This window comes from Drosophila ananassae, chromosome XL, assembly GCF_017639315.1.
Source record: "Drosophila ananassae strain 14024-0371.13 chromosome XL, ASM1763931v2, whole genome shotgun sequence".
Classification (NCBI taxonomy): Eukaryota; Metazoa; Arthropoda; class Insecta; order Diptera; family Drosophilidae; genus Drosophila; species Drosophila ananassae.
This window is the reverse complement of record NC_057931.1, coordinates 15,666,037-15,691,588: the sequence shown is the minus strand read 5'-3', so window position 1 is coordinate 15,691,588 and position 25,552 is coordinate 15,666,037. Positions and strand designations below refer to the sequence as shown.

General features: G+C 36.8%; 1 protein-coding gene across 5 annotated transcripts in view; it reads right to left on the bottom strand.

Annotated features, from left to right (window-relative positions):
- Nucleotides 1-25,552, bottom strand: part of LOC6503208 (low-density lipoprotein receptor-related protein 4) — a 230,121-nt gene that overhangs the window by 132,807 nt on the left and 71,762 nt on the right. For 4 of the 5 annotated variants that reach the window (XM_014905850.3, XM_032455924.2, XR_006507607.1 and 1 more), the window contains exons 2-5: nucleotides 11,170-12,446; nucleotides 10,988-11,109; nucleotides 10,740-10,931; nucleotides 9,217-10,682 (exon numbers count right to left, since the gene is read on the bottom strand). In XM_014905850.3, the coding sequence (XP_014761336.1) occupies nucleotides 9,217-10,682; nucleotides 10,740-10,931; nucleotides 10,988-11,109; nucleotides 11,170-12,446 (3,057 nt within the window). Of the gene's footprint in view, nucleotides 1-5,498; nucleotides 5,549-9,216; nucleotides 10,683-10,739; nucleotides 10,932-10,987; nucleotides 11,110-11,169; nucleotides 12,447-25,552 lie in introns of those variants that run through there. The other variant, XM_044716930.1, reaches the window with a different exon arrangement.

Sequence of the window (25,552 nt, the reverse complement as noted above, 5' to 3'; positions counted from 1 at the left end):
TTTACTTCACTTCAGTCTCATACTTGGAACGGACCAGTTGGGTTAAAAAGTGAAAATAAGAAAATTATTAAAAAGTCTTTTTAAATCAAAAAAATCAAGAAAACTACTTTTATTGTTTAATTTTGGAATACCTGGGAGGCTTTATTACAACACCTTTCGACCAGCTGTTAATACACTGACATCGCTTAACTGCCATTTTTGGCACCATCAGCTAAAAGAAGACAAGGCATACAGAGTTGTGCTCAAAGGAATCCATTCAAATGTACTCAAATCACTGATTTAACAGGAACTTACTAACAAAGGCTTTGAGGTCCTTAACATATACTGCCCCAAAAAGTCTGATTGGAAAAACATTCCGATTAACGAAGATGGTAATGAAGCTACAATAAATTTTAAAACTAGGCAAAATTTATTTTTTGTCAACTTAAAGCAGATTGCTAATGTAGCAGAGTTTCTAAAAATAACACAACTTGGGAGATATAGAGTCACCGTTGAGCGTGCTTCTCGTAGAAAGGATTTACTTCAATGTCAAAGATGCAAAATTTTTGGGCACTCTAAAAACTGTCCTAGACCCTATTTCTGGTAAATGTTGTGGCCCTCATGCTACTGGATCCTTACTCTGTGTAAGCGATACATTCTTGTGTATAAACTGTGGCGGTAAACACGTCACAACAGATAATAGCTGCCCAGACAGAATAGATAAAATTAAAAAACTAAAACCGAGGCCTAGACTCCCGATAACCAATGATCCACGACGTGTCTCTCGTGGATTCAAACCTGCTGAATCCTTAAGAACGAATATATCGTATGCTGATATAGCTCGACCCAAGGATATGCCGCCAAGGACTAGCTCAACCTTGTAGAGTGACGCAAGCTCTTCTTCCGACCCTAGGCTCAGCCATAAGTTCACAGTAATAGAGAATGCCATCCGCGACATCAATGCCAAACTGGAAACTCTATTTAAGCTGATGCAGGAAAAAGCTGAGCCCATCAAAGCTTTCAGAGAGCTGGTCCAGGTTCTCATTGCGCGTTTTCCGAAATGATTCAAGCGATAGTACAATTACAGACTTCGGATGGGAATGTCACATTAGCGGCGATATACCTACCTCCAACGGAAACATGGATACAATCAGAATTTAACCTTGCTGACCGGATTTGGAGGCAAGTTCATTGCTGGCGGTGATTTTAACGCCAAACATGCATGGTGGGGAAACTCACGAGCCTGTAGAAGGGGCAAGCAGTTACAAGAAGCCATTGCAAATGGGCGTTACCAAGTACTTGCCACGGGCGAACCCACTTTTTACTCATATAACCCTCTGTTAACACCGTCAGCGCTTGATTTCTTCATAATCAATGGATACGCGATGTACAGGCTACAAGTGATAACTCTCCATGAGCTCTCCTCGGACCACACTCCTATTCTAGCCACACTCCATTCTACACCTGTGAAAAATCCAAAGCGCTCACCTCAATCCCCACCTACCACCCAGAATTGGTGCGCTCCTTAATCTTAAGAGACGAGTCAGAAGAGAATTTACAAGAACGGGAGACATCCATCAGATATATCATCGGCTGGCTAACTGTCTAAGCAAGGTGCTTGCCCAGAGAAAACAAGATTCTAGAGACCGACTTTTGGAAAACCTGGACACAGACGCTAGTTCTGTGATACGCCACTGTGGCGTTCGGCCTTGCAGTTTCTGGTGATGTTTTTCAACAGCGTATTAACTATTGGATACTTCTCGAAAGTTTGGAAATCGGCGAATATGCCCATGATCCCAAAACCTGGAAAGTCGCTAACTGACGTAGACTTACACAGGCCCATTAGCCTACTACCATCTCTGGAAAAATCATGGAAAGACTGATTCTGAACAGACTGCTTTCTGACGAGAATGTCACCAGTGCGATTCCGGAATTCCAGTTCGGCTTTCGTCTTCAACATGGAACTCTTGAGCAACTACACAGAGTTGTCAACTTTGGTTTTGAAGCATTAGAGAAGAAGGAGTATGTAGTTGCTGCCTTTCTTGATATTCAACAGGGTTTTGATAGAGTGTGGCACCCTGGGCTCCTGTATAAAGACAAAAGTCTTTTTACACCAAAAATGTTCCAGCTTGTAAAAAGCTTTCTGGAAGATCGCACTTTCCATGTATCTGTAGATAGATATAAGTCGTCCATGAAACCGATCTCTGCCGGAGTTCCCCAAGGTAGTGTCCTTGGCCCAACTTTATACTCCAGATATACGTCAGATATAAAAACAAAGTGGCTCGGATGGCTTGGCTACTTGCACCACGTATTAAGCTTACGCTAGGATGTAAGGTTCAAATTTATAAATCAATTTTAGCGCCATGCCTTTTCTACGGGCATGGGCATATCTTAAAAATATCCGGGTTTTGCAAGCAAAAACCCTTAGAAGGATCTCTAGAGCTCGGTGGTTCATCCGAACAAGAGACATTGAACGTGATCTCAACGTGCCCAAAATCGGAGACAAGCTGCAAAAACTTTCTCAAAAATATATGCAACGTCTAAATGATCACCCCAACAGCCTAGGCACCGCATGGTATTGAAGACTTGGCACCGCTGCTATTAGCTGCGCCGATCCAAGAAATAGAATCAGGAGAAGACTAAAAAGATTCCACCCTCAAGACCTACCAGACCGGATCTTGACATAATAATTCCATCAGCCACATTCAATTTCCATTCATGTAATCACTGTGGACGGAAGTCCATGAGGTGACGACCTGCATGCCTTGGCGTCACTTCTTGCCCTAAGCATCGCTTAGACGTAGTTTTATTATTAAATTGTTAAAGACGATTAGATTAAGCTGCCATTTGGGTACCAGTGCACTAATCATAAGAATAAAATTTCTACCTATATAAAAGTAAAAAAATAAAAAGAAACAAGAAATGAAACCTAACCTCCGGCGGAGCCGAAGTTGATATACCCTTCTAGTTGTGCCATTTCCGATCATTCAGTTATATGGCGGCTATTGGATAGTTGGCTGATCCCTATGAAATTTGGCAAATAAGATTATTTTGCCCAAAATGGAATCTGTACGAAATCCCATCTTTCTAACCAAATATTTGACCAAAATATCTTGTGTACAAAATTTCATAAGGATCGGTCGACTATATCCTATAGCTGCCATAGAACGATCGGAATTGGCATAACTTTGGTGTTTTTTAAGTTAGAAAGATGGGATTTGGTACAGATTCTATTTTGGGAAAAACAATCTGGTTTGTCGAATTTCATAAGGATCGGCCGACTATATCCTATAGCTGCCATATAACTGATTGATCGGAAATGCTATAACTTCGTTGTTTTTCAATTTTGAAGGATGGGACTTTCTGTGCATTCTAATATGGATCAACTTATATGATCTGCCAAATTTCATAAGGATCGGCCATCTATATCCTTTAGCTGCCATATAACTGATTGATCGGAAATGCCATAACTTGGTTGTTTTTCAAGTTAGAAGGATGGGATTCATAATGGATGCCTCTTTGGACAAAATTTCATAAGGATCGGCCGACTATATCCTAAAGCTGTCACAGAACGATCGGAATTGGCATAACTTGGGTGTTTTTTAAGTTAGAAAGATGGGACTTGGTACAGATTCCATTTTGGGCAAAATAATCTTATTTGCCAAATTTCATAGGGATATTATGGGGAAAACAATCTGATCTGTCAATTTTCATAAGGATCGGCTGACTATAAACGATCCGCTATATATCTAATAAAATAAGATGGGTGGCGCCACCTAGCGGACTGCGACTAAACTGCAAGGGTATATCAACTTCGGCTCCGCCCGAAGTTAGCTTTCCTTTCTTGTCCACATTAATTTTTGGTCTATGATTTCTTCCCAAAAATTTGTCTATGGAAGATTTTATTTTCTTATTCAATCAGTAGATCATACAATCAGTATTCATCAGTAGATCATACCTTGTTTTAATTTTTGATTTAAGGGAAAACTTTAAATAATTTTATTGATTTTATTATAGGTGGTTAAACAATATTTGTTTCAATTAAAATGGAGTTATTAACCTCATATTTTCAAAAAGTCATGGCATCAATTTCTTCTCTTAGGTGTCCCGCGGAAACTGTGGGTGGTAGAACCTATGTTTTTCTGGATTTTGGTACAGGGGAGCTTAAATGTTATGGAGCAGGTGAAATTATGCGTGGAGATTTTTTGCTGTTGGCCTGTGTAAGGGAAGCTACCCTAATATTTAAAGAGGTCTTACCGACTGGGTAAATCAGATGCTAAGTGAAGAATTATTTCATCTTTTATAAATTTGTATTCAAGTCATTATTTAAATAAAGCTTTTAAACAAATCCAAAAAGACATATTTAAGTTTTTTTTATATTTATGGTTTTTGTGTCACTATCAAACAAATTAAATATTACCGATCTACGTATACAAAAAAAACAAAAATATGTCGGATCGAATGTACTGGGCCGGTCTTTATTAAAATTTCGGCATTAAATCAAATACTCTACAAAAAATTTTTTGAAAAAGTCCCAAGCTTGTATCTTCAAAAATACCAAGGTTGTGTCATTTCCGATTGTTCATTTATATGACAGCTATTGGATTCCATTTAGCTTAACTTATCTGAAGTACCAAATTTGATATGGATCGGTAGACTAAATCCTGCTGCCATATAATGGTCGAATATAACACAACCTTCAAAAAACACAACGTCACCAAAAGAAGTGAAAGTTTTTTATACTTCTAAAAGATGGGCAAACGTGGGCCAACGATTGTATTGCGATACTAAGAAAACAAATTCCAAATGTCAAATTATAACATTTTCGAAAAAGCTTGAAAGATTTTTATTTTTAAATAATATGCAAACGGGTAATCAATTGCACCCTTTGGGTGGACACATTTTAGTCCCCAGATACAATATTTTTATATATTCGCGTTCTTAAATTCGCAGAGAATTCAGAAGTTATTCGAAAAATTCGATTTTTTCTTCTTCTTCAAAATGAAGCCAGTTTGCGTCGGTTTGTCGGTTTGTCTGTTTGCACTATTTTTATCTTAAAAATCCTGAAAAAATTGGAAAATGTTTCTTACTATCATATGAGCAACTATTGTTCTACAATTTTTTGAAATACCTTAAGCTTACGTCAAAAAATTAAAAAAATTTTGTTAATGAAAAAATTCATAACTTTATAATTAAGAAAGATATTAAAAAGAGCTTTACACCGTTGAAATGGTTTTTTAAATATCAATTTCACTTTCTTTGAGACCAAACGTCTATATATTACACAAAAAAAAATACACTGAAAATAAACTTTTTTTTTAAGAAAAAAAATTATTTTTCAAAATTTGGTCGACTGATCCTTTTTATATTGCACGTGTAGATAGCTTTTGAGATGACGCAACTTTTGATATATCGCTCATATCTGGCAAAATCCGTTAACTCAAGATATAGTCTCTCTCTCTCTACCCATTTTGTACAGCCTCCTGTGCAGCTTGCAGTTACTTATACATGTGTGTGTATTTGAATGGCAACTTTGCTTTTTGGAGTCTGCATATATTTGGTCAATACCCTAAAAAAAAATGGAGTATATCTTTTCAGATTTTAGTTTATATATTTAAAAATAAAATCCAAATAAAAAAGGGCTTAAAAAGTGAAACGTAACGCTATTGGATATAGTTGGCCGATCCCTATGAAATTTGGCCAATAAGATTATTTTTCCCAAAATGGAATCTGTACAAGTCCCATCTTTCTAACTTAAAAAACACCAAAGTTATGCCAATTCCGATCGTTCTATGACAGCTATAGGATATAGTCGGCCCATCCTTATGAAAGTTTGTACATAAGATATTTTCAAATATTTCAAAAATAAAATCCAAATAAAAAGGGCTTAAAAAGTAAAAATTGACTCAACTAGGATTAGAACTCAGGCCCTACCGTGTTAGAAACCACAACGCTCTCCACTCGGCTAATCTCGAACTTTCTTGCTTGATGGCAAATTTTGATGTAATTCTGCTTTGTGTTTCAGTGTCTCATGTCTTAATGAGAAGAATGCAAAATTTTATGAGTAGAACGCTTTATATGCATATGCCCCCACTGAGCATATAATGCATATAAATAAATGCAGCCACCACCGTTTTGGGCCAAATCATGGATTAAAAGCTAAAAAGAAACCAGGCAAACCAACTCCGCCAATACTTTTCTAATATTTATAATTTTATATCGCACACCCAAAATAAATTGTTACATTCAACAATTGGTTTAACTAGAAAAACTGGAAAAACGAAATTTCCAGTTTTTTTAAGTTAGAAGGATGGGACTTAGTACAGATTGCATTTTGGGAAATCTTATCCGATTTGCAAAATTTTTTAGGATAATTGGCTTAACTTTGTTGTTTTTGAAGCTTGAATGATGGGACTATCTATGGTTTCCGTTTTGGGCAATATAATCCTATGTTTCATAAGAATCGGCCAACTATATCCTATATTTGCCATATAACTGAACGATCGGAAACGGCACAACCTTTCTATTTTTAAAGATGCTTGGGGCTGTTTCCAATATTTTCATTAGAAATTTTGTTGATGGTGAAATTCTCATAAGGATCGGAAAACTATATAAGATCCGATATATATAATAATAATATAAGCTTCTGCTTAACTGTAAGGGTATATCAACTTCGGCTCCGCTTGAAGTTAGCTTTCCTTTCTTGTTTTTTTTTTTATAATTTATTATATAGTGGAACTCTCATAAGGATAGGCCTCTCATCTGTTAATTTGTTAAAATAATTTGGTTTCCCACAATTACGAAAAATGTTGGATTTTAAATACATGTTTGGGCAAATTTTTAATTAAAATTTTTAAACTAACCAAATTCCAAAACCTTTGTAAATTAAAAATACGTATAACTTCAGAGCCACTGAAGCTATCGAAAAATTCTTTACGTCTATGGAAAGGTTTTTAATTATTCCACCTTCTTGAATGTCAAAATCTAAAGAGTTAAAAAAAAAAGAGTTTTGATGTTTATCCTTACAATTAAAGTATTGCTAACTGTGTGAATCGCCTGTCAAGAGGTTACTTCCATATATATATTCTATATATTATGCGTTCTGTTTTAAATAATTGAAGATCAATATATACAAAAAAACAACTGATATCATATAAAAAAACCTCTTGACGAGGTAAAGTACCGGTGACGAACCTGCATGCGAAACCCAAAATATCTGATATCAATTTTAGTGACGATAATATGCTATATAGGTGTACAAAATTGCATATAAAAAATATTCTTGTTCGGCACGTGCAAGAAAAACAAAAAAAAATCAGTCACGTGCCGAACAAGAATATTTTTTATATGCAATTTTGTACACCTATATAGCATATTATCGTCACTAAAATTGATATCAGATATTTTGGGTTTCGCATGCAGGTTCGTCACCGGTACTTTACCTCGTCAAGAGGTTTTTTTATATGATCTTTAAATATGAAAATTCATTGTTTTTTAATCACCTAATTTTAATGAAAGTATTCGAAATTTTAATTCAGGAACTTCAATATAACTCCACATAATCATGTTTTAATAATTTATTTTTTTGTGAAAAAGTTTGTTTATATACAAAAAAACCTGGAATAGTCTTGAAGAGAGAGTATTTAGCATAGTCGATAAATTTATAGCCTTCCCTATTTTATGGTAGTAATTCAGACATTATTGGTCTGTTTAAAATTCTTTGATTTTTCTTATTACTTATAAGGCTAAACCTGAATTTCCTACCTAGGTTGTTTGGTAATGACATACCGGTTTCTTTATTCATTTTTGACGACGATTTTAACATATTTAGCATTAGCATGATTTAGGCAAAAAACTCGGCGATTCGATTTTCACAATCGTATCTTGAACTCAATTTTTGTCCATCGAAAAAATTTTGCATGGCCATAAACAGATGGTAATCGCTTGGGTCAATTTCCGGACTATAAGGTGGATGCATTAACACTTCCCAACCAATCTTCCGTAGCTTATGACGCGTCACCTAAGATGTATCGAGCCTGGCGTTATCATGATGGAACATAACGCCCTTACAATTCACCATGGCTGGCCGCTTTTGTTCAAGTTCAATCTTCAATCGCTCTAGTTTTTCACAACAGAGATCAGAATTAATGGTTTGGCCATAGGGCAACACTTCATAATGGATAATTCCTCTGATATCCCACCATACACTCAGCAACACCTTCTGAGCCGACAGTCTTGGCTTTGCCACCGTTTGAGACGACTCACCGTGCTTCGACCAGGATCTTTTACGCTTTATGTTGTTATATGTGAACCATTTTTTATCACCAGTGACTAACCGATCCAGAAATGAGTCGAATTTATTACGGTGCAACAAAGATTCGCATATTGATACACTGTCGAAAAGGTTTTTTTGGGATACATCGAGCTTTTTTGTTAAATTTTTCGACTTTAAATGCCTATGGACGGTTTCCGTGCTTAATTGCAGCTCTTCTGCGATGATTCTAATAGTCACATGACGATCTCGATCCACTATTTCCATGATTTTATCCGTATCAACGGTCACTGGTCGTCCGGATGGCTTGGGTGTTTCGGTATCAAAATTGCCACTTCGGAATCGCCTAAACCACTGTTCCGCGGTTTGAATTGAAAGTTTGTTATCTTCTAAGACAGCAGTTATCTGTCTGCGAGATTTCGCAGACAGACAAATTTCAAAATTTCCCGAATTTCTGCGTTTGTGAACTTTAACGTGGAAGCTCATGTAAGCAAACTATATATCATTTTAATGGCCAATATCATTCAAACGATATACAGCATTGCCAGATACGATTACATTTGACTTCACAAGCGAAGCGCGAAATTTGAATGTAAAAACCGGTACGTCATAAACAACCTAATATTTGTTGCCTTATTACTTTTCTTTTTTTTCCCTTTACTGTATAGTAGAGATCTGAGAAATACGTCAAAGCTATTAGAAAATTTGAGTTGTTTTTAAATAATCAGTTTCGAATTAAAAAATAATCTGTTCACTCAGAAACTAATTCAGTAAGAACCAGTCAGTTAAGAATTTATTAGGTTTTTTTTTGAAAAATGAGCTTTTAAATAAGTTAAAATATTGAGCTAGAAATTTTTATCTATTTTAAAATCATGTAGAAAACATTATGAATATCGTTAAAAATAATGAAAAATTAACCTTACTTTTTGTTTAAATTTGTATTCATATAAATAGTATCAACTAACCAATTGGGCTGACAACAATATCCCTGGGCTTGTAGAGTTTTTCCCATATTAGCAAAGTTCGTAGCTTTCCATTCGTAGTTGCAACTTCAATTCGATTTGTGGATGGATCCGTCCAATAAAGCTTATCAGTAATCCAATCCAATGCCAAGCCAACAGGTGAAATTAAGTTTGAGTGGACCACACGCTGTTGCTCACTGCCATTAAGATGTGCTTTATTTATAGTACTGCGCTCCACATCAGTCCAATAAATAAAATCTGTATCACTGCTCCAATCAAGGGCAACAGCATGTTTTAAATTATCCAATGGAATAATCATATCTACATTTGAGGGATCTTCCTCATTATTTTTAAGTTGTCGTAACCTTATGTCTTTGCGACGAGCGACTAATATGAGTTTATCCCCTGTTTTTTTGCAAGTTTTTCCATCATCCTTTAAGGATAACCCAATTGGACAGCTACATCGACGAGATGTTTTGTTTGGTAAGCACAAGTGCGAACACCCTCCCCGCAAGCCTCTCCGATCTTTTGGGCAACGATCTGCATAATCAGGCTGTCGAGCCGGATGATACGCATGAATATCCATAGGAAATCGAAAAATTTCATCAACCGCTCGAAATTCTTTTCCTGATATTTTATTAGCTGCAGAGACCGTCTTTGTGTTCCAATCCGTCCAATACATTGTGTCTTCAAATATAGTCAAAGCGAATGGATGGGGTAAATGGGTACTAAGTATTTTATTTCGATCGGATCCATCTAAATTAGAAAACTCTATGGCATGCTGTTTGGCATCGGCCCAATAGATTTTTCTACTTGGGTAATCTATTGCAAGGCCATTCGGCCAAGTAACACCTTTTGAAATGATAATTTTTCTTTCGCTTCCATCCATGTAAGCACGTTCTATTTTTGGATATGGTCCCCAATCACTCCAGAATGTTAAGGCTTCGCCTGGGTGTACAACAACAGCACGAGGTTTATCTAAGTCACAAGATGCAATAACGGTGCGAAAATTTCCTTGAAAATTGGATACCTCAACCCGTCTTGTTCCAGAATCTGTCCAAAAAAGTAAATCATGAATCCAATCTATGGCTACGCCACCAGGAGATTCTAATCCCCATTTAATAATATCACGAACTCGGGTGCCATTTATGAATACCATTTTTATAATATCGGTAGATACGTCAGACCAAAATATAAGACCCTTCCGATAATGAAAGTCTAATGCAATTGCATTGTGTAAGCCTTTGACAACAGCTGAATAACGATTATTGCTAAGTGCAACTCTACGAATATCCCATCTATTAGCCACTAATAGAGTCATTGCACCACCCAGTGCTTTGCAGGACCGGAGATCTGGTCGAAGAATATATCCCGTTTCGCATGAGCATATGAATGAGCCTATAGTATTGCGGCATTTTTGGGAACAAACTGGACTAGTAAGGTACTGGCATTCATCTATGTCGGTACAGCTGTTAAATTAAGATTTTAATTAAATATTACCATTTTATTGTTGAACAGGTACTCACTTAATTCGATTTTGATCCATAAGATATCCTAGACGACAAGCACATTCATCTATCCCCAAACTAGTTTTTATACAGAGTTGTTCACACTGCATAGGATCTAAGCATTTTTGTTGCTTAGGACAGTTTAACTCGTCCTCACCAGAGGGACAATCTCTATAGCCATCACAAATGTGTTTTTGGTGAACACATATTCTAGAAAAACATAAAAATTAAAATGGTTTAAGTAGTACTCTATACTAATGACTCACTTATGATTTGTTTCATTTTGTATTGTTGGGCATAAAAATTGACCTAAGTCGCACTGCAAATGGCACTCCACCTCATCTTCGCCCGATGTACAATCTGGATATCCATCACAAAGCCATGTTCTCTAGGAGCCAAAATAGGAATTTCTGTAAAATGTTACATTGGCAACTAAAAAAAAGCTTACCAAAATGCAACGTCCATTCTTACAAGTGAATTCATCATTGCCACACGATAAAGAGTGACTTGAATTTACGGCTCCACAGTCATTCTCATCTTCACCACCATCGCAATCTTGTTCCCTATCACATTTCCAGCGTTTTGGGATACAGGTTCCATCGGCACATTTATATTCATTCGTTGTACATAGTGATGGCTTTCGAGAACAGTTTTCCTCATCACTCCAGTCTCCGCAATCATTATCACCATCACACCGGAACCGATTTAGTACGCAGTGTCCACTTGGACCTCCAGAACCACCAAGACCTTCACGACATTTAAATTCACCATCTGGGCAACTATTTATAACCGCTGCACACTTATGTTCATCTGAGTTGTCAATACAATCAGGCTCACCGTCGCATCTAAAAGCCAAGGATATGCAAAATCCATCAAGGCATGTGAAATGTTCATCAGTACAGCTCGTCTGGTTACAATGTGCTTCATCAGAAAAGTCTTTGCAGTCATTTTCACCATCACATTGCCACGTACTCGGAATGCAAAACCCATTCAGACATTCAAATTGATCATCTGTACAATTGGTTCGTACACCACAATGTGTTTCATCCGAATAATCTCCACAGTCATCATCACCGTCGCACAACCAATACTTACTAATACAACGGTAAGTTCTAGGACACATAACATGTGATCCCATTTTTTCGCAGTCCTTTTGTAGCTTAGGCATAATATCTTCTACTTTTTTGCAAGCACTTACATCAGACTCATTTTGACTGGGACAATTGCTGTAGGTCTCACCCGGTTGACTGGGATCGTCCTGAACTAGAACAGCTAAATTTAATTTAAAAGGCATCTGTTTATTTTTGCTAATGCCAATAAGTCCATCGCGCCCTCTCGCACTTAGACGATCACTGTCTTTAATGCCCGTAATCTCAATAAGGCTCTTTTGTGCGCCAATATTGCGAAATTTTGGAATTTCATGTTGATTTATATTATCTGGGCTTATAGTTTTGGTTGGATCGATTGGAATTTTACGACTGAATTCATTATGGTAAGATGATACTTTTAAATCACTGTTTAACTTAGACGCAATTGTTTTAAAGAGATTTGATATCTGGTGGTCACCAGAATCGTTGAACCCTTCTAAATGTTTAAAATTACCCCCTGATTGAAATGTTGTATCTTTATTATCCTCCAGCCGCTCAAAAGACTTTTTACCATTTTTTTCATATCTATCTAAACGTGTTTCCATTTTGAATTTTGTTATTTCACACAGTCCAGAACCTGAAATAAATAAAAGAGATATAAATAAAATAAAAGAAAAAACACCACAGATCTTAACTTCTGAGTATTTTTTTGAGAAAAATAAATAAAAAGGTGTTCAGAGGTGAAACTACAAGGTAATATTCAATTTGCATATGTATACCCTTATAATATAATTTAGGTTTATACCCTAGCAAACGGCTTATATTATAATTTTAATAAAAAGTATGCAACGCAGTGAAGGAGACTTTTTCGACTCTATAAAAAATGAGTGTCTTGATCAGAATCTTCTTCAGAGTCATGTGTTTCCGTCGGGAACTAGTCTCTCGTAGTTTTAAAGTTAATGACTTTAAAATTTGCCTTTTCACTACTTCTATATCCTATAGCTGCTATATACTAACTATAATAACTGACGTGGCGGAAATTCCACAACTATTGTGGTTTTTAAGTAAGAAGGAGCCTTCCTATATCTTCTTTTTTTGGTCAACAAGGATCGACTGACTATATCTTAAAGCTGTCATATAACTTAACGATCGGAAATTTCTCAACTATGCTGTTTTTACGATAAAAGGTTGGGACTTTTTACAAAATTTGTAAAATAAGAAATAAATATTAAAATAAAATTCTCACAAGGATCTCATAGCCGATATTTGCAAAAAAATTCTAAGGATATAAGCTGCCACTTTTTTTTTTTATAGCATTTGTATTTTGTTGTACATAATTCAGATTAATTTAGTAATTTTATTTAAAAATTAACTTAAATTAAACAAGAAAGGAAAGCTAACTTCGGGCGGAGCCGAAGTTTATATACCCTTGCAGTTGAGTCGCAGTCCGCTAGGTGGCGCCACGCATCTTATATTATTAGATATATAGCGGATCGTATATAGTTGGCCGATCCTTATGAAACTTGGCAAATCGAATTATTTTGCCAAAAGAGGAATCCATTGAAACTCCCACCCTTCTAACTTGAAAAACAACGAAGTTATAGCATTTCCGATCAATCAGTTATATGGCAGCTATTGGATATAGTTGGCCGATCCTTATGAAATTCGACAAATCAGATTGTTTTTCCCAAATTGAATCTCTACCAAATCCCATCTTTATAACTTAAAAAACACCAAAGTTATGCCAATGCCGATCCTTCTATGACAGCTATAGGATATAGTCGGCCGATCCTTATGAAATTTTGTAGATAAGATCTTTTGGCCAAATATAACATGTGTGGAACGTCCCAATTCTCTAACTTAAAAAACAACAAAGTTATGTCATTTCCGATCAATCAGTTATATGGCAGCTATAGGATATAGTCGACCGATCCCGGCCGTTCCGACTTATATACTGCCTGCAAACAAAAGAAGGGTGTGTGCAAAGTTTCAACTCGATAGCTCTTAAACTGAGAGACTAGTTTGCGTAGAAACAGACAGACGGACAGACGGACATGCTCATATCGACTCAGGAGGTGATCCTGATCAAGAATATATATACTTTATAGGGTCGGAGATGTCTCCTTCACTGCGTTGCACACTTTTGACCAAAATTATAATACCCTCTGCAAGGGTATAAATATATATGTATCATGGGAAGGAATCTCAACGAAATTTTTTTGTAGGAAATTGACTTAATAATGAAATTCGGTTAGCATCGGCCAACTATATCTGTTCCGATATATTAAATAATATAAACTGATACTAAGTTGCAAGGTTTTATCATCATCGGCTCCGTCCATAGTTAGCTTTTCTTTCTAGTTTTTTTTTAATTTGCGCTTCAGTTCAAAGAGGTCGTGACACGACTCCTTGGATGCCCAGCTTAGCGCCAAATGTGTCACAAGTTGCAGCACAAGAAACAGCCCAGGTAGCGGTATAGAGGATGTGCTAGTGTTGCCGTCTTTTAATAGTAGCATCCCAGGCTTCGTTATTCCCACACAACTTAACCTACCCACTCCCCACCCTAAAAACCCTATCTCCCGGGGTCGCAGCACGTGGGAACTTTTATAAAAGCCAAAGTTCTAAAAACTAAAAACGATGTCAGGGTCTCCATAGAAAACCAAACCTAAAGCCTAAAATATCCACGATTCATTCCGGTCAATGCCCAGAAATGACAGTGAAGATGGCTCTTGAGCAACAAACCTAAGCACCCCTTGAATAAAGAATCGCTACCTCTATCTTATTCCATAGTCAAAACTAGAGCCAGCATTTAAGCTAAGATGCATATAAGCATATCGCAATCAACGCGTCAGCAACCATGAACTTCAGCCGACTCCAATCATACATACACTGCAGTGTTCATACACGGCCTACGAAAGGCAGGAACCTCCAGACGCGGTAGTGGCTTATGACAGCGATTCCAATGCACACCACACCAAGCTTTAACACAAACGATCGTGGGGAGTCTCTTTTCCATTTTTTATGTCCAACCTACGTTTACGCAATAAGGGTTAGCCATCCCACACTAGCCATCCAAAAAAGCGCTCTTTCTCAGACATAGAAAACACGGCCCAAGCATAAACGCTTCGAAAATTCTATCCAAATCAGCCACAAGCCGACGCTATCTCAAAAAAATAAGTAGGCACATTGACCAGGATGCTATTTGCCTGGGGAAACATTTATTTCCATGGGCCACATCTACGCACTGTGAATTTAGGCGAGTCAATAGAAACAATTAATATAGAAATTAATAAATAAATCAGCCTATAAATGTGCAAAAGATTAGTCGCTACAAGAAACTAATTCACTCATACCATCTCCATAATTGGTGACCCTCAACACAAAAAAACAAGCAATAGCAATCCCATCAAGATGAATGGTCATAACACTGACCAAACGTCATAAATTGGGACAGTTACTCAACAAAAATTATACGCGTGGCAGAACTAATGAGAGACAAATAAATCAACGGGGACAACCGAAAAACTAAACTCAACCGTCAGAGACGTCAAAAGGCTGCTGTGACGGATGAACAAGTTCAAATATATAATGGACATGGGAGTGTACAGACCGTCTATAAGCCCATATGGTTCATCCATACACATGGTACGTCACTTCCGAAAATATGCTATATAGGTGTACAAAATTGCATATAAAAAATATTCTTGTTCGGCACGTGACTGATTTTTTTTTTGTTTTTCTTGCACGTGCCGAACAAGAATATTTTTTATATGCAATTTTGTACACCTATATAGCATATTATCGTCACTAAAATTGATATCAGATATTTTGGGTTTCGCATGCAGGTTCGTCACCGGTACTTTACCTCGTCAAGAGGTTTTTTTATATGATATCAGTTGTTTTTTTGTATATATTGATCTTCAATTATTTAAAATAGAACGCATAATATATATACATATATGGAAGTAACCTCTGGACAGGCGACTTACACAGTTAGCAATACTTTAATTGTAAGGATAAACATCAAAACTCTTTTTTTTTTAACTCTATAGATTTTGACATTCAAGAAGGTGGAATAATTAAAAACCTTTTCAAAGACGTAAAGAATTTTTCAATAGCTTCAGTGGCTCTGAAGTTATACGTATTTTTAATTTACAAAGGTTTTGGAATTTGGTTAGTTTAAAAATTTTAATTAAAAATTTGCCCAAAAATTTATTTAAAATCCAAAATTGTTTCGTAGTTGTGGGAAACCAAATTGTTTTAACAAATTAACAGATGAGAGGCCTATTCTTATGAGAGTTCCACTATATAATAAATTATAAAAAAAAAACAAGAAAGGAAAGCTAACTTTAAGCGAAGCCGAAGTTGATATACCCTTGCAGTTAAGCAGAAGTTTATATTATTATTATATATATCGGATCCTATATAGTTGTCCGATCCTTATGAGAATTTCACCATCAACAAAATTTCTAATAACAAGAAAGGAAAGCTAACTTCGGGCGGAGCCGAAGTTTATATAACCTTGCAGTTGAGTCGCAGTCCGCTAGGTGGCGCCACGCATCTTATATTATTAGATATATAGCGGATCGTATATAGTTGGCCGATCCTTATGAAACTTGGCAAATCGAATTATTTTGCCAAAAGAGGAATCCATTGAAACTCCCATCCTTCTAACTTGAAAAACAACGAAGTTATAGCATTTCCGATCAATCAGTTATATGGCAGCTATAGGATATAGTTGGCCGATCCTTATGAAATTCGACAAATCAGATTGTTTTTCCCAAAATAGAATCTCTACCAAATCCCATCTTTCTAACTTAAAAAACACCAAAGTTATGCCAATTTCGATCGTTCTATGACAGCTATAGGATATAGTCGGCCGATCCTTACGAAATGTTGTACATAAAATATGTTGGTCAAATATAACATGTGTAGAAACTCCCAACCCTCTAACTTAAAAAACACCAAAGTTATGGCATTTCCGATCAATCAGTTATATGGCAGCTATAGGATATAGTCGACCGATCCCGGCCGTTCCGACTTATATACTGCCTGCAAAGGAAAGAAGGGTGTGTGCAAACTTTCAACTCGATAGCTCTAAAACTGAGAGACTAGTTTGCGTAGAAACAGACAGACGGACAGACGGACCGACGGACAGACGGACATGCTCATATCGACTCAGGAGGTGATCCTGATCAAGAATATATATACTTTATAGGGTCGGAGAGGTCTCCTTCACTGCGTTGCACATTTTTGACCAAAATTATAATACACTCTGCAAGGGTAGAAAAATATTGGAAACAGCCCCAAGCATCTTTAAAAATAGAAAGGTTGTGCCATTTCCGATCGTTCAGTTATATGGCAGGTATAGGATATAGTTGGACGATTCTTATAAACATACGATTAGATTGCCCAAAACGGAAACCGTAGACAGTCCCATCATTCTAGCGTCAAAAACAACAAAGTTAAGCCAATTATCCTAATAAAATTTTGCAAATCGGATTAGATTTCCCAAAATGCAAGTCCCATCCTTCTAACTTATAAAAAAACAAGAAAGGAAAGCTAACTTCGGGCGGAGCCGAAGTTGATATACCCTTGCAGTTCAGTCGCAGTCCGCTAGGTGGCGCCACGCATCTTATATTATTAGATATATAGAAGATCGTATATAGTCGGCCGATTATTATGAAATTTGGCAAATCAGAGTATTTTGTCCAAAATAGAATCTGTACCAAGTCCCATCTTTTCGCGCGGTTCCCACTGCATACGTACAGCCCACCTCCCGTCCAACCGACCGAGGGACGCTGCCGCATAACGTACGGCTTGAATCGCGGGGATAGATCCGAGAACGTTTAGGAGAAGAGTAGGGGTAAGATATTACGAGGAAGAGTGTTGCATAGATAAGGCGTTTAGTATAAAGGATTTAAGATTGTAAGTGGAGCAAAGTGGCAAGGTGTGGTAGAGACCATTGTAGTCCGAACATAATACCCTGAACGGATCGTGTTGGGCATATGTCGAATTACAATGGCTAAGGAGTAGAGGACGGAAGTTTCTAGTCCTTCTACTAGGAACGTTAAAATTTAAGCGTGTTAGTAAATGCTGACTGTCTACATTACCATATATAAGATTATATAGAAACATAACACCCAGCATCGTTCTACGATTTGTTAATGATGGTAAGTTGATTAATAAAAGTCTACTATGATAAGTGGGAAGGTGAAGATTTGCATCCCAATTAAGTCCCCTAAGGGCGAAAATCAGGAAGTTTTTTTGTACAGATTCTATGTGATCTCGGTGTACTCCATATTGAGGACTCCAGACACACGATCCATACTCAAGAATCGGACGAACCAATGATGTATATAACGTTTTTGTTATGTACGGGTCATTAAATTCTTTTGACCATCTTTTAATAAAGCCAAGCACACCCATAGCTTTATTAACCATGGTAGATATATGGTCGGTAATCTTTCTAACTTAAAAAACACCAAAGTTATGCCAATTCCGATCGTTGTATGACAGCTATAGGATATAGTCGGCCGATCCTTATGAAATTTTGTACACGAGATATTTTGGTCAAATATAATATGTGTGGAAAGTCCCAACCCTCTAACTTAAAAGACACCAAAGTTATGGCATTTCCGATCAATCAGTTATATGGCAGCTATAGGATATAGTCGACCGATCCCGGCCGTTCCGGCCGTTATATACTGCCTGCAAAGGAAAGAAGGGTGTGTGCAAAGTTTCAACTCGATAGCTTTAAAACTGAGAGACTAGTTTGCGTAGAAACGGACAGACGGACAGACGGACATGCTCATATCGACTCAGGAGGTGATCCTGATCAAGAATATATATACTTTATAGGATCGGAGATGTCTCCTTCACTGCGTTGCACACTTTTGACCAAAATTATAATACCCTCTGCAAGGGTATAAAAACAAAGTTATGGCATATCCGATCAATCATATAATAAACATGTATTATATCTAAAATAAATGCGCAACGATAAAAAATTAAAAAAAACTGGAAATTATGTTTTTCCAGTTTTTCTAGTTAAACCAATTGTTAAATGTAACAATTTATTTTGGGTGTGCGATATAAAATAATAAATATTAGAAAAGTATTGGCGGAGTTGGTTTGCCTGGTTTGCCATCAAGCAACGAAGTTCGAGATTAGCGGAATGGAGAGCGTTGTGGTTTCTGACACGGGAGGGCCTGAGTTCTAATCCTAGTTGAGTCAATGTTTACGTTTTACTTTTTTAAGCCCTTTTTTATTTGGATTTTATTTTTTAATAAATAAACTAAAATCTGAAAAGATATACTCCATATTTCTTAGGGTATTGACCAAATATATGCAGACTCCAAAAAGCAAAGTTGCCAATCAAATACACACACATGTATAAGTAAATGCAAGCTTCACAGGAGGCTGTACAAAATGGGTAGCTGCACTTACAGGACTATATCTTGAGATAACGGATTTTGCCAGATATGTGCGATATATCAAAAGTTGCGTCATCTCAAAAGCTATCTTCACGTGCAATATAAAAAGGATCAGTCGACCAAATTTTGAAAAATAATTTTTTTTCTTAAAAAAAAAATTATTTTCAGTGTATTTTTTTTTGTGTACTATATAGACGTTTGGTCTCAAAGAAAGTGAAATTGATATTTAAAAAACCATTTCAACGGTGTAAAGCTCTTTTTAATATCTTTCTTAATTATAAAGTTATGAATTTTTTCATTAACAAAGTTTTTTTAATTTTTTGACGTAAGCTTAAGGTATTTTAAAAAGTTGTAGAACAATAGTTGCTCATATGATAGTAACAAACATTTTTAAATTTTTTTTAGGATTTTTAATTCGATTGAGGTACCAATCGACGCGTATTTAGCTCTAGAATGCGAATATCTAAAAATATTTTATCTGGGGATTTTATGTGTCCACCAGCCCCACTTTAATGATTAAAAATTTGTTTACTTTCACTCTAATTTCTCCCAAACCAACTAACTTTTGGAATATGTTTCGACAAAAATTATCTAATTGAAAAAATACCTTTCGATTGGTATATCATTCATTTAGATCGGTTGCCTACAGAAAATTTTTAATTCTTCGGCTATATATAGAGTTTCCTCGCGCACGCCTAGGCATGCACGTCGTCAATTTTAATAAATAATTTTAATAATTTTTAATAAATTAATTATTAAATTTTTAATAATGATGATGAATTTAAATTGGTCTGTGCGTTGAAGTCTTGTAATAAGACAATCTCGTCTTCCCAGCCTACCATCCACTGCTGGCTTTGTGAAAACGTCTTACACGCTAAGTGTGCCGGGTTCACGGCCTCAGTTTCGGATGCAATATCACGTAGGTCTGGTCTCCACTTTTGCTGTGACGGTTGTCGTGCTGTTCAGGACGAAATGAGATCGTTCATGAGGCAGACTAAAAGCGGATTCAAGGAGTTGATTAGTGGTTTTCGTAAAATCAATGACAAACTCTGTGCGCTCGATACACAGTTTAGTAGTCTTCAACTACTAAACGAGTTTCTAAAGCGTAAAAAATCCTCTTTTAGTGGTGTGCTTGTGGCGAATAATCTTCAGCCTGCTCAGCCGACAACTATGCAGCCGCTTATATCTCTGGCCAATTTCACCATCAACAAAATTTCTAATAACAAGAAAGGAAAGCTAACTTCGGGCGGAGCCGAAGTTTATATAACCTTGCAGTTGAGTCGCAGTCCGCTAGGTGGCGCCACGCATCTTATATTATTAGATATATAGCGGATCGTATATAGTTGGCCGATCCTTATGAAACTTGGCAAATCGAATTATTTTGCCAAAAGAGGAATCCATTGAAACTCCCATCCTTCTAACTTGAAAAACAACGAAGTTATAGCATTTCCGATCAATCAGTTATATGGCAGCTATAGGATATAGTTGGCCGATCCTTATGAAATTCGACAAATCAGATTGTTTTTCCCAAAATAGAATCTCTACCAAATCCCATCTTTCTAACTTAAAAAACACCAAAGTTATGCCAATTTCGATCGTTCTATGACAGCTATAGGATATAGTCGGCCGATCCTTACGAAATGTTGTACATAAAATATGTTGGTCAAATATAACATGTGTAGAAACTCCCAACCCTCTAACTTAAAAAACACCAAAGTTATGGCATTTCCGATCAATCAGTTATATGGCAGCTATAGGATATAGTCGACCGATCCCGGCCGTTCCGACTTATATACTGCCTGCAAAGGAAAGAAGGGTGTGTGCAAACTTTCAACTCGATAGCTCTAAAACTGAGAGACTAGTTTGCGTAGAAACAGACAGACGGACAGACGGACCGACGGACAGACGGACATGCTCATATCGACTCAGGAGGTGATCCTGATCAAGAATATATATACTTTATAGGGTCGGAGAGGTCTCCTTCACTGCGTTGCACATTTTTGACCAAAATTATAATACACTCTGCAAGGGTAGAAAAATATTGGAAACAGCCCCAAGCATCTTTAAAAATAGAAAGGTTGTGCCATTTCCGATCGTTCAGTTATATGGCAGGTATAGGATATAGTTGGACGATTCTTATAAACATACGATTAGATTGCCCAAAACGGAAACCGTAGACAGTCCCATCATTCTAGCGTCAAAAACAACAAAGTTAAGCCAATTATCCTAATAAAATTTTGCAAATCGGATTAGATTTCCCAAAATGCAAGTCCCATCCTTCTAACTTATAAAAAAACAAGAAAGGAAAGCTAACTTCGGGCGGAGCCGAAGTTGATATACCCTTGCAGTTCAGTCGCAGTCCGCTAGGTGGCGCCACGCATCTTATATTATTAGATATATAGAAGATCGTATATAGTCGGCCGATTATTATGAAATTTGGCAAATCAGAGTATTTTGTCCAAAATAGAATCTGTACCAAGTCCCATCTTTTCGCGCGGTTCCCACTGCATACGTACAGCCCACCTCCCGTCCAACCGACCGAGGGACGCTGCCGCATAACGTACGGCTCGAATCGCGGGGATAGATCCGAGAACGTTTAGGAGAAGAGTAGGGGTAAGATATTACGAGGAAGAGTGTTGCATAGATAAGGCGTTTAGTATAAAGGATTTAAGATTGTAAGTGGAGCAAAGTGGCAAGGTGTGGTAGAGACCATTGTAGTCCGAACATAATACCCTGAACGGATCGTGTTGGGCATATGTCGAATTACAATGGCTAAGGAGTAGAGGACGGAAGTTTCTAGTCCTTCTACTAGGAACGTTAAAATTTAAGCGTGTTAGTAAATGCTGACTGTCTACATTACCATATATAAGATTATATAGAAACATAACACCCAGCATCGTTCTACGATTTGTTAATGATGGTAAGTTGATTAATAAAAGTCTACTATGATAAGTGGGAAGGTGAAGATTTGCATCCCAATTAAGTCCCCTAAGGGCGAAAATCAGGAAGTTTTTTTGTACAGATTCTATGTGATCTCGGTGTACTCCATATTGAGGACTCCAGACACACGATCCATACTCAAGAATCGGACGAACCAATGATGTATATAACGTTTTTGTTATGTACGGGTCATTAAATTCTTTTGACCATCTTTTAATAAAGCCAAGCACACCCATAGCTTTATTAACCATGGTAGATATATGGTCGGTAATCTTTCTAACTTAAAAAACACCAAAGTTATGCCAATTCCGATCGTTGTATGACAGCTATAGGATATAGTCGGCCGATCCTTATGAAATTTTGTACACGAGATATTTTGGTCAAATATAATATGTGTGGAAAGTCCCAACCCTCTAACTTAAAAAACACCAAAGTTATGGCATTTCCGATCAATCAGTTATATGGCAGCTATAGGATATAGTCGACCGATCCCGGCCGTTCCGGCCGTTATATACTGCCTGCAAAGGAAAGAAGGGTGTGTGCAAAGTTTCAACTCGATAGCTTTAAAACTGAGAGACTAGTTTGCGTAGAAACGGACAGACGGACAGACGGACATGCTCATATCGACTCAGGAGGTGATCCTGATCAAGAATATATATACTTTATAGGATCGGAGATGTCTCCTTCACTGCGTTGCACACTTTTGACCAAAATTATAATACCCTCTGCAAGGGTATAAAAACAAAGTTATGGCATATCCGATCAATCATATAATAAACATGTATTATATCTAAAATAAATGCGCAACGATAAAAAATTAAAAAAAACTGGAAATTATGTTTTTCCAGTTTTTCTAGTTAAACCAATTGTTAAATGTAACAATTTATTTTGGGTGTGCGATATAAAATAATAAATATTAGAAAAGTATTGGCGGAGTTGGTTTGCCTGGTTTGCCATCAAGCAACGAAGTTCGAGATTAGCGGAATGGAGAGCGTTGTGGTTTCTGACACGGGAGGGCCTGAGTTCTAATCCTAGTTGAGTCAATGTTTACGTTTTACTTTTTTAAGCCCTTTTTTATTTGGATTTTATTTTTTAATAAATAAACTAAAATCTGAAAAGATATACTCCATATTTCTTAGGGTATTGACCAAATATATGCAGACTCCAAAAAGCAAAGTTGCCAATCAAATACACACACATGTATAAGTAAATGCAAGCTTCACAGGAGGCTGTACAAAATGGGTAGCTGCACTTACAGGACTATATCTTGAGATAACGGATTTTGCCAGATATGTGCGATATATCAAAAGTTGCGTCATCTCAAAAGCTATCTTCACGTGCAATATAAAAAGGATCAGTCGACCAAATTTTGAAAAATAATTTTTTTTCTTAAAAAAAAAATTATTTTCAGTGTATTTTTTTTTGTGTACTATATAGACGTTTGGTCTCAAAGAAAGTGAAATTGATATTTAAAAAACCATTTCAACGGTGTAAAGCTCTTTTTAATATCTTTCTTAATTATAAAGTTATGAATTTTTTCATTAACAAAGTTTTTTTAATTTTTTGACGTAAGCTTAAGGTATTTTAAAAAGTTGTAGAACAATAGTTGCTCATATGATAGTAACAAACATTTTTAAATTTTTTTTAGGATTTTTAATTCGATTGAGGTACCAATCGACGCGTATTTAGGTCTAGAATGCGAATATCTAAAAATATTTTATCTGGGGATTTTATGTGTCCACCAGCCCCACTTTAATGATTAAAAATTTGTTTACTTTCACTCTAATTTCTCCCAAACCAACTAACTTTTGGAATATGTTTCGACAAAAATTATCTAATTGAAAAAATACCTTTCGATTGGTATATCATTCATTTAGATCGGTTGCCTACAGAAAATTTTTAATTCTTCGGCTATATATAGAGTTTCCTCGCGCACGCCTAGGCATGCAGGTCGTCAATTTTAATAAATAATTTTAATAATTTTTAATAAATTAATTATTAAATTTTTAATAATGATGAAGAATTTAAATTGGTCTGTGCGTTGAAGTCTTGTAATAAGACAATCTCGTCTTCCCAGCCTACCATCCACTGCTGGCTTTGTGAAAACGTCTTACACGCTAAGTGTGCCGGGTTCACGGCCTCAGTTTCGGATGCAATATCACGTAGGTCTGGTCTCCACTTTTGCTGTGACGGTTGTCGTGCTGTTCAGGACGAAATGAGATCGTTCATGAGGCAGACTAAAAGCGGATTCAAGGAGTTGATTAGTGGTTTTCGTAAAATCAATGACAAACTCTGTGCGCTCGATACACAGTTTAGTAGTCTTCAACTACTAAACGAGTTTCTAAAGCGTAAAAAATCCTCTTTTAGTGGTGTGCTTGTGGCGAATAATCTTCAGCCTGCTCAGCCGACAACTATGCAGCCGCTTATATCTCTGGCCACCCCAAGGGCCACACCTATGAAAAATTCGGCTTCCGAATATCTCAGGATTAATGAGCAATTGTCCGATATGTCCGCTGTGGCATCGCTTCAAGTGATCCCAGACCCAATAAATCAAACCCCTGTAACAGTCACCAAACAGGGCAACCAACCGCCCGGACCCCCGGTACGTACTGATGCCGCTTTTACGGCGTATTAGTTACGGCGGCACCAAAACCCTTGCAGGTGATCCCACCATCGAAACATATTTTTGTTTCCCGGCTTGCCCCTGATACTTCTGAGATTGATATCTCGGCTTACATCAAAGCCAAAACAAAAGTCGACATAAAGGTGGTGGACATTACAAAATTTAAATATTCATACACCAGGCACACGTCATCTTTCGAAATACGTGTGCCGTTGCAGATGTTCAAGACGATTTGTTCCTCCAGCTTTTGGCCAGAGAGCATATATGTGGGGGTAAAACTCCCACATGTTACGGCCACTGACCAACCTTCCACTTCATCTTCCTCTGTTTTATAAAACTAATGTCTTCTCTAACACTTACCTATCAGAATACAAGAGGGTTACGTAGTAAACTTCCCAAACTGTATTCTGATAGTTCTTTCTTTGAATCTCACATTATTGTATTTACAGAAACTTGGTGAAAGTCGGAGATCTTAAGCTCCAAAGTTTTTCCAAGAAGGTACACAACTTTTAGATGTGATAGAACTCTACGAAGGGGAGGAGGAGTCTTAATCTCTGTAGACTCCTCGCTTCTGAAGAGGTAAAATCACAAGAGTCCGATGACATTGAATTCCTTTGCATCAAAATCACTTTGTCCGATCAATCTTTGTATATTACCTATTCGTACATACCACCTTCGTCCAAACTGCCAACATACTGGCAACATTTGTCCGCTATTCGTTTGGTTTTCGATCGTCTGTCTGAT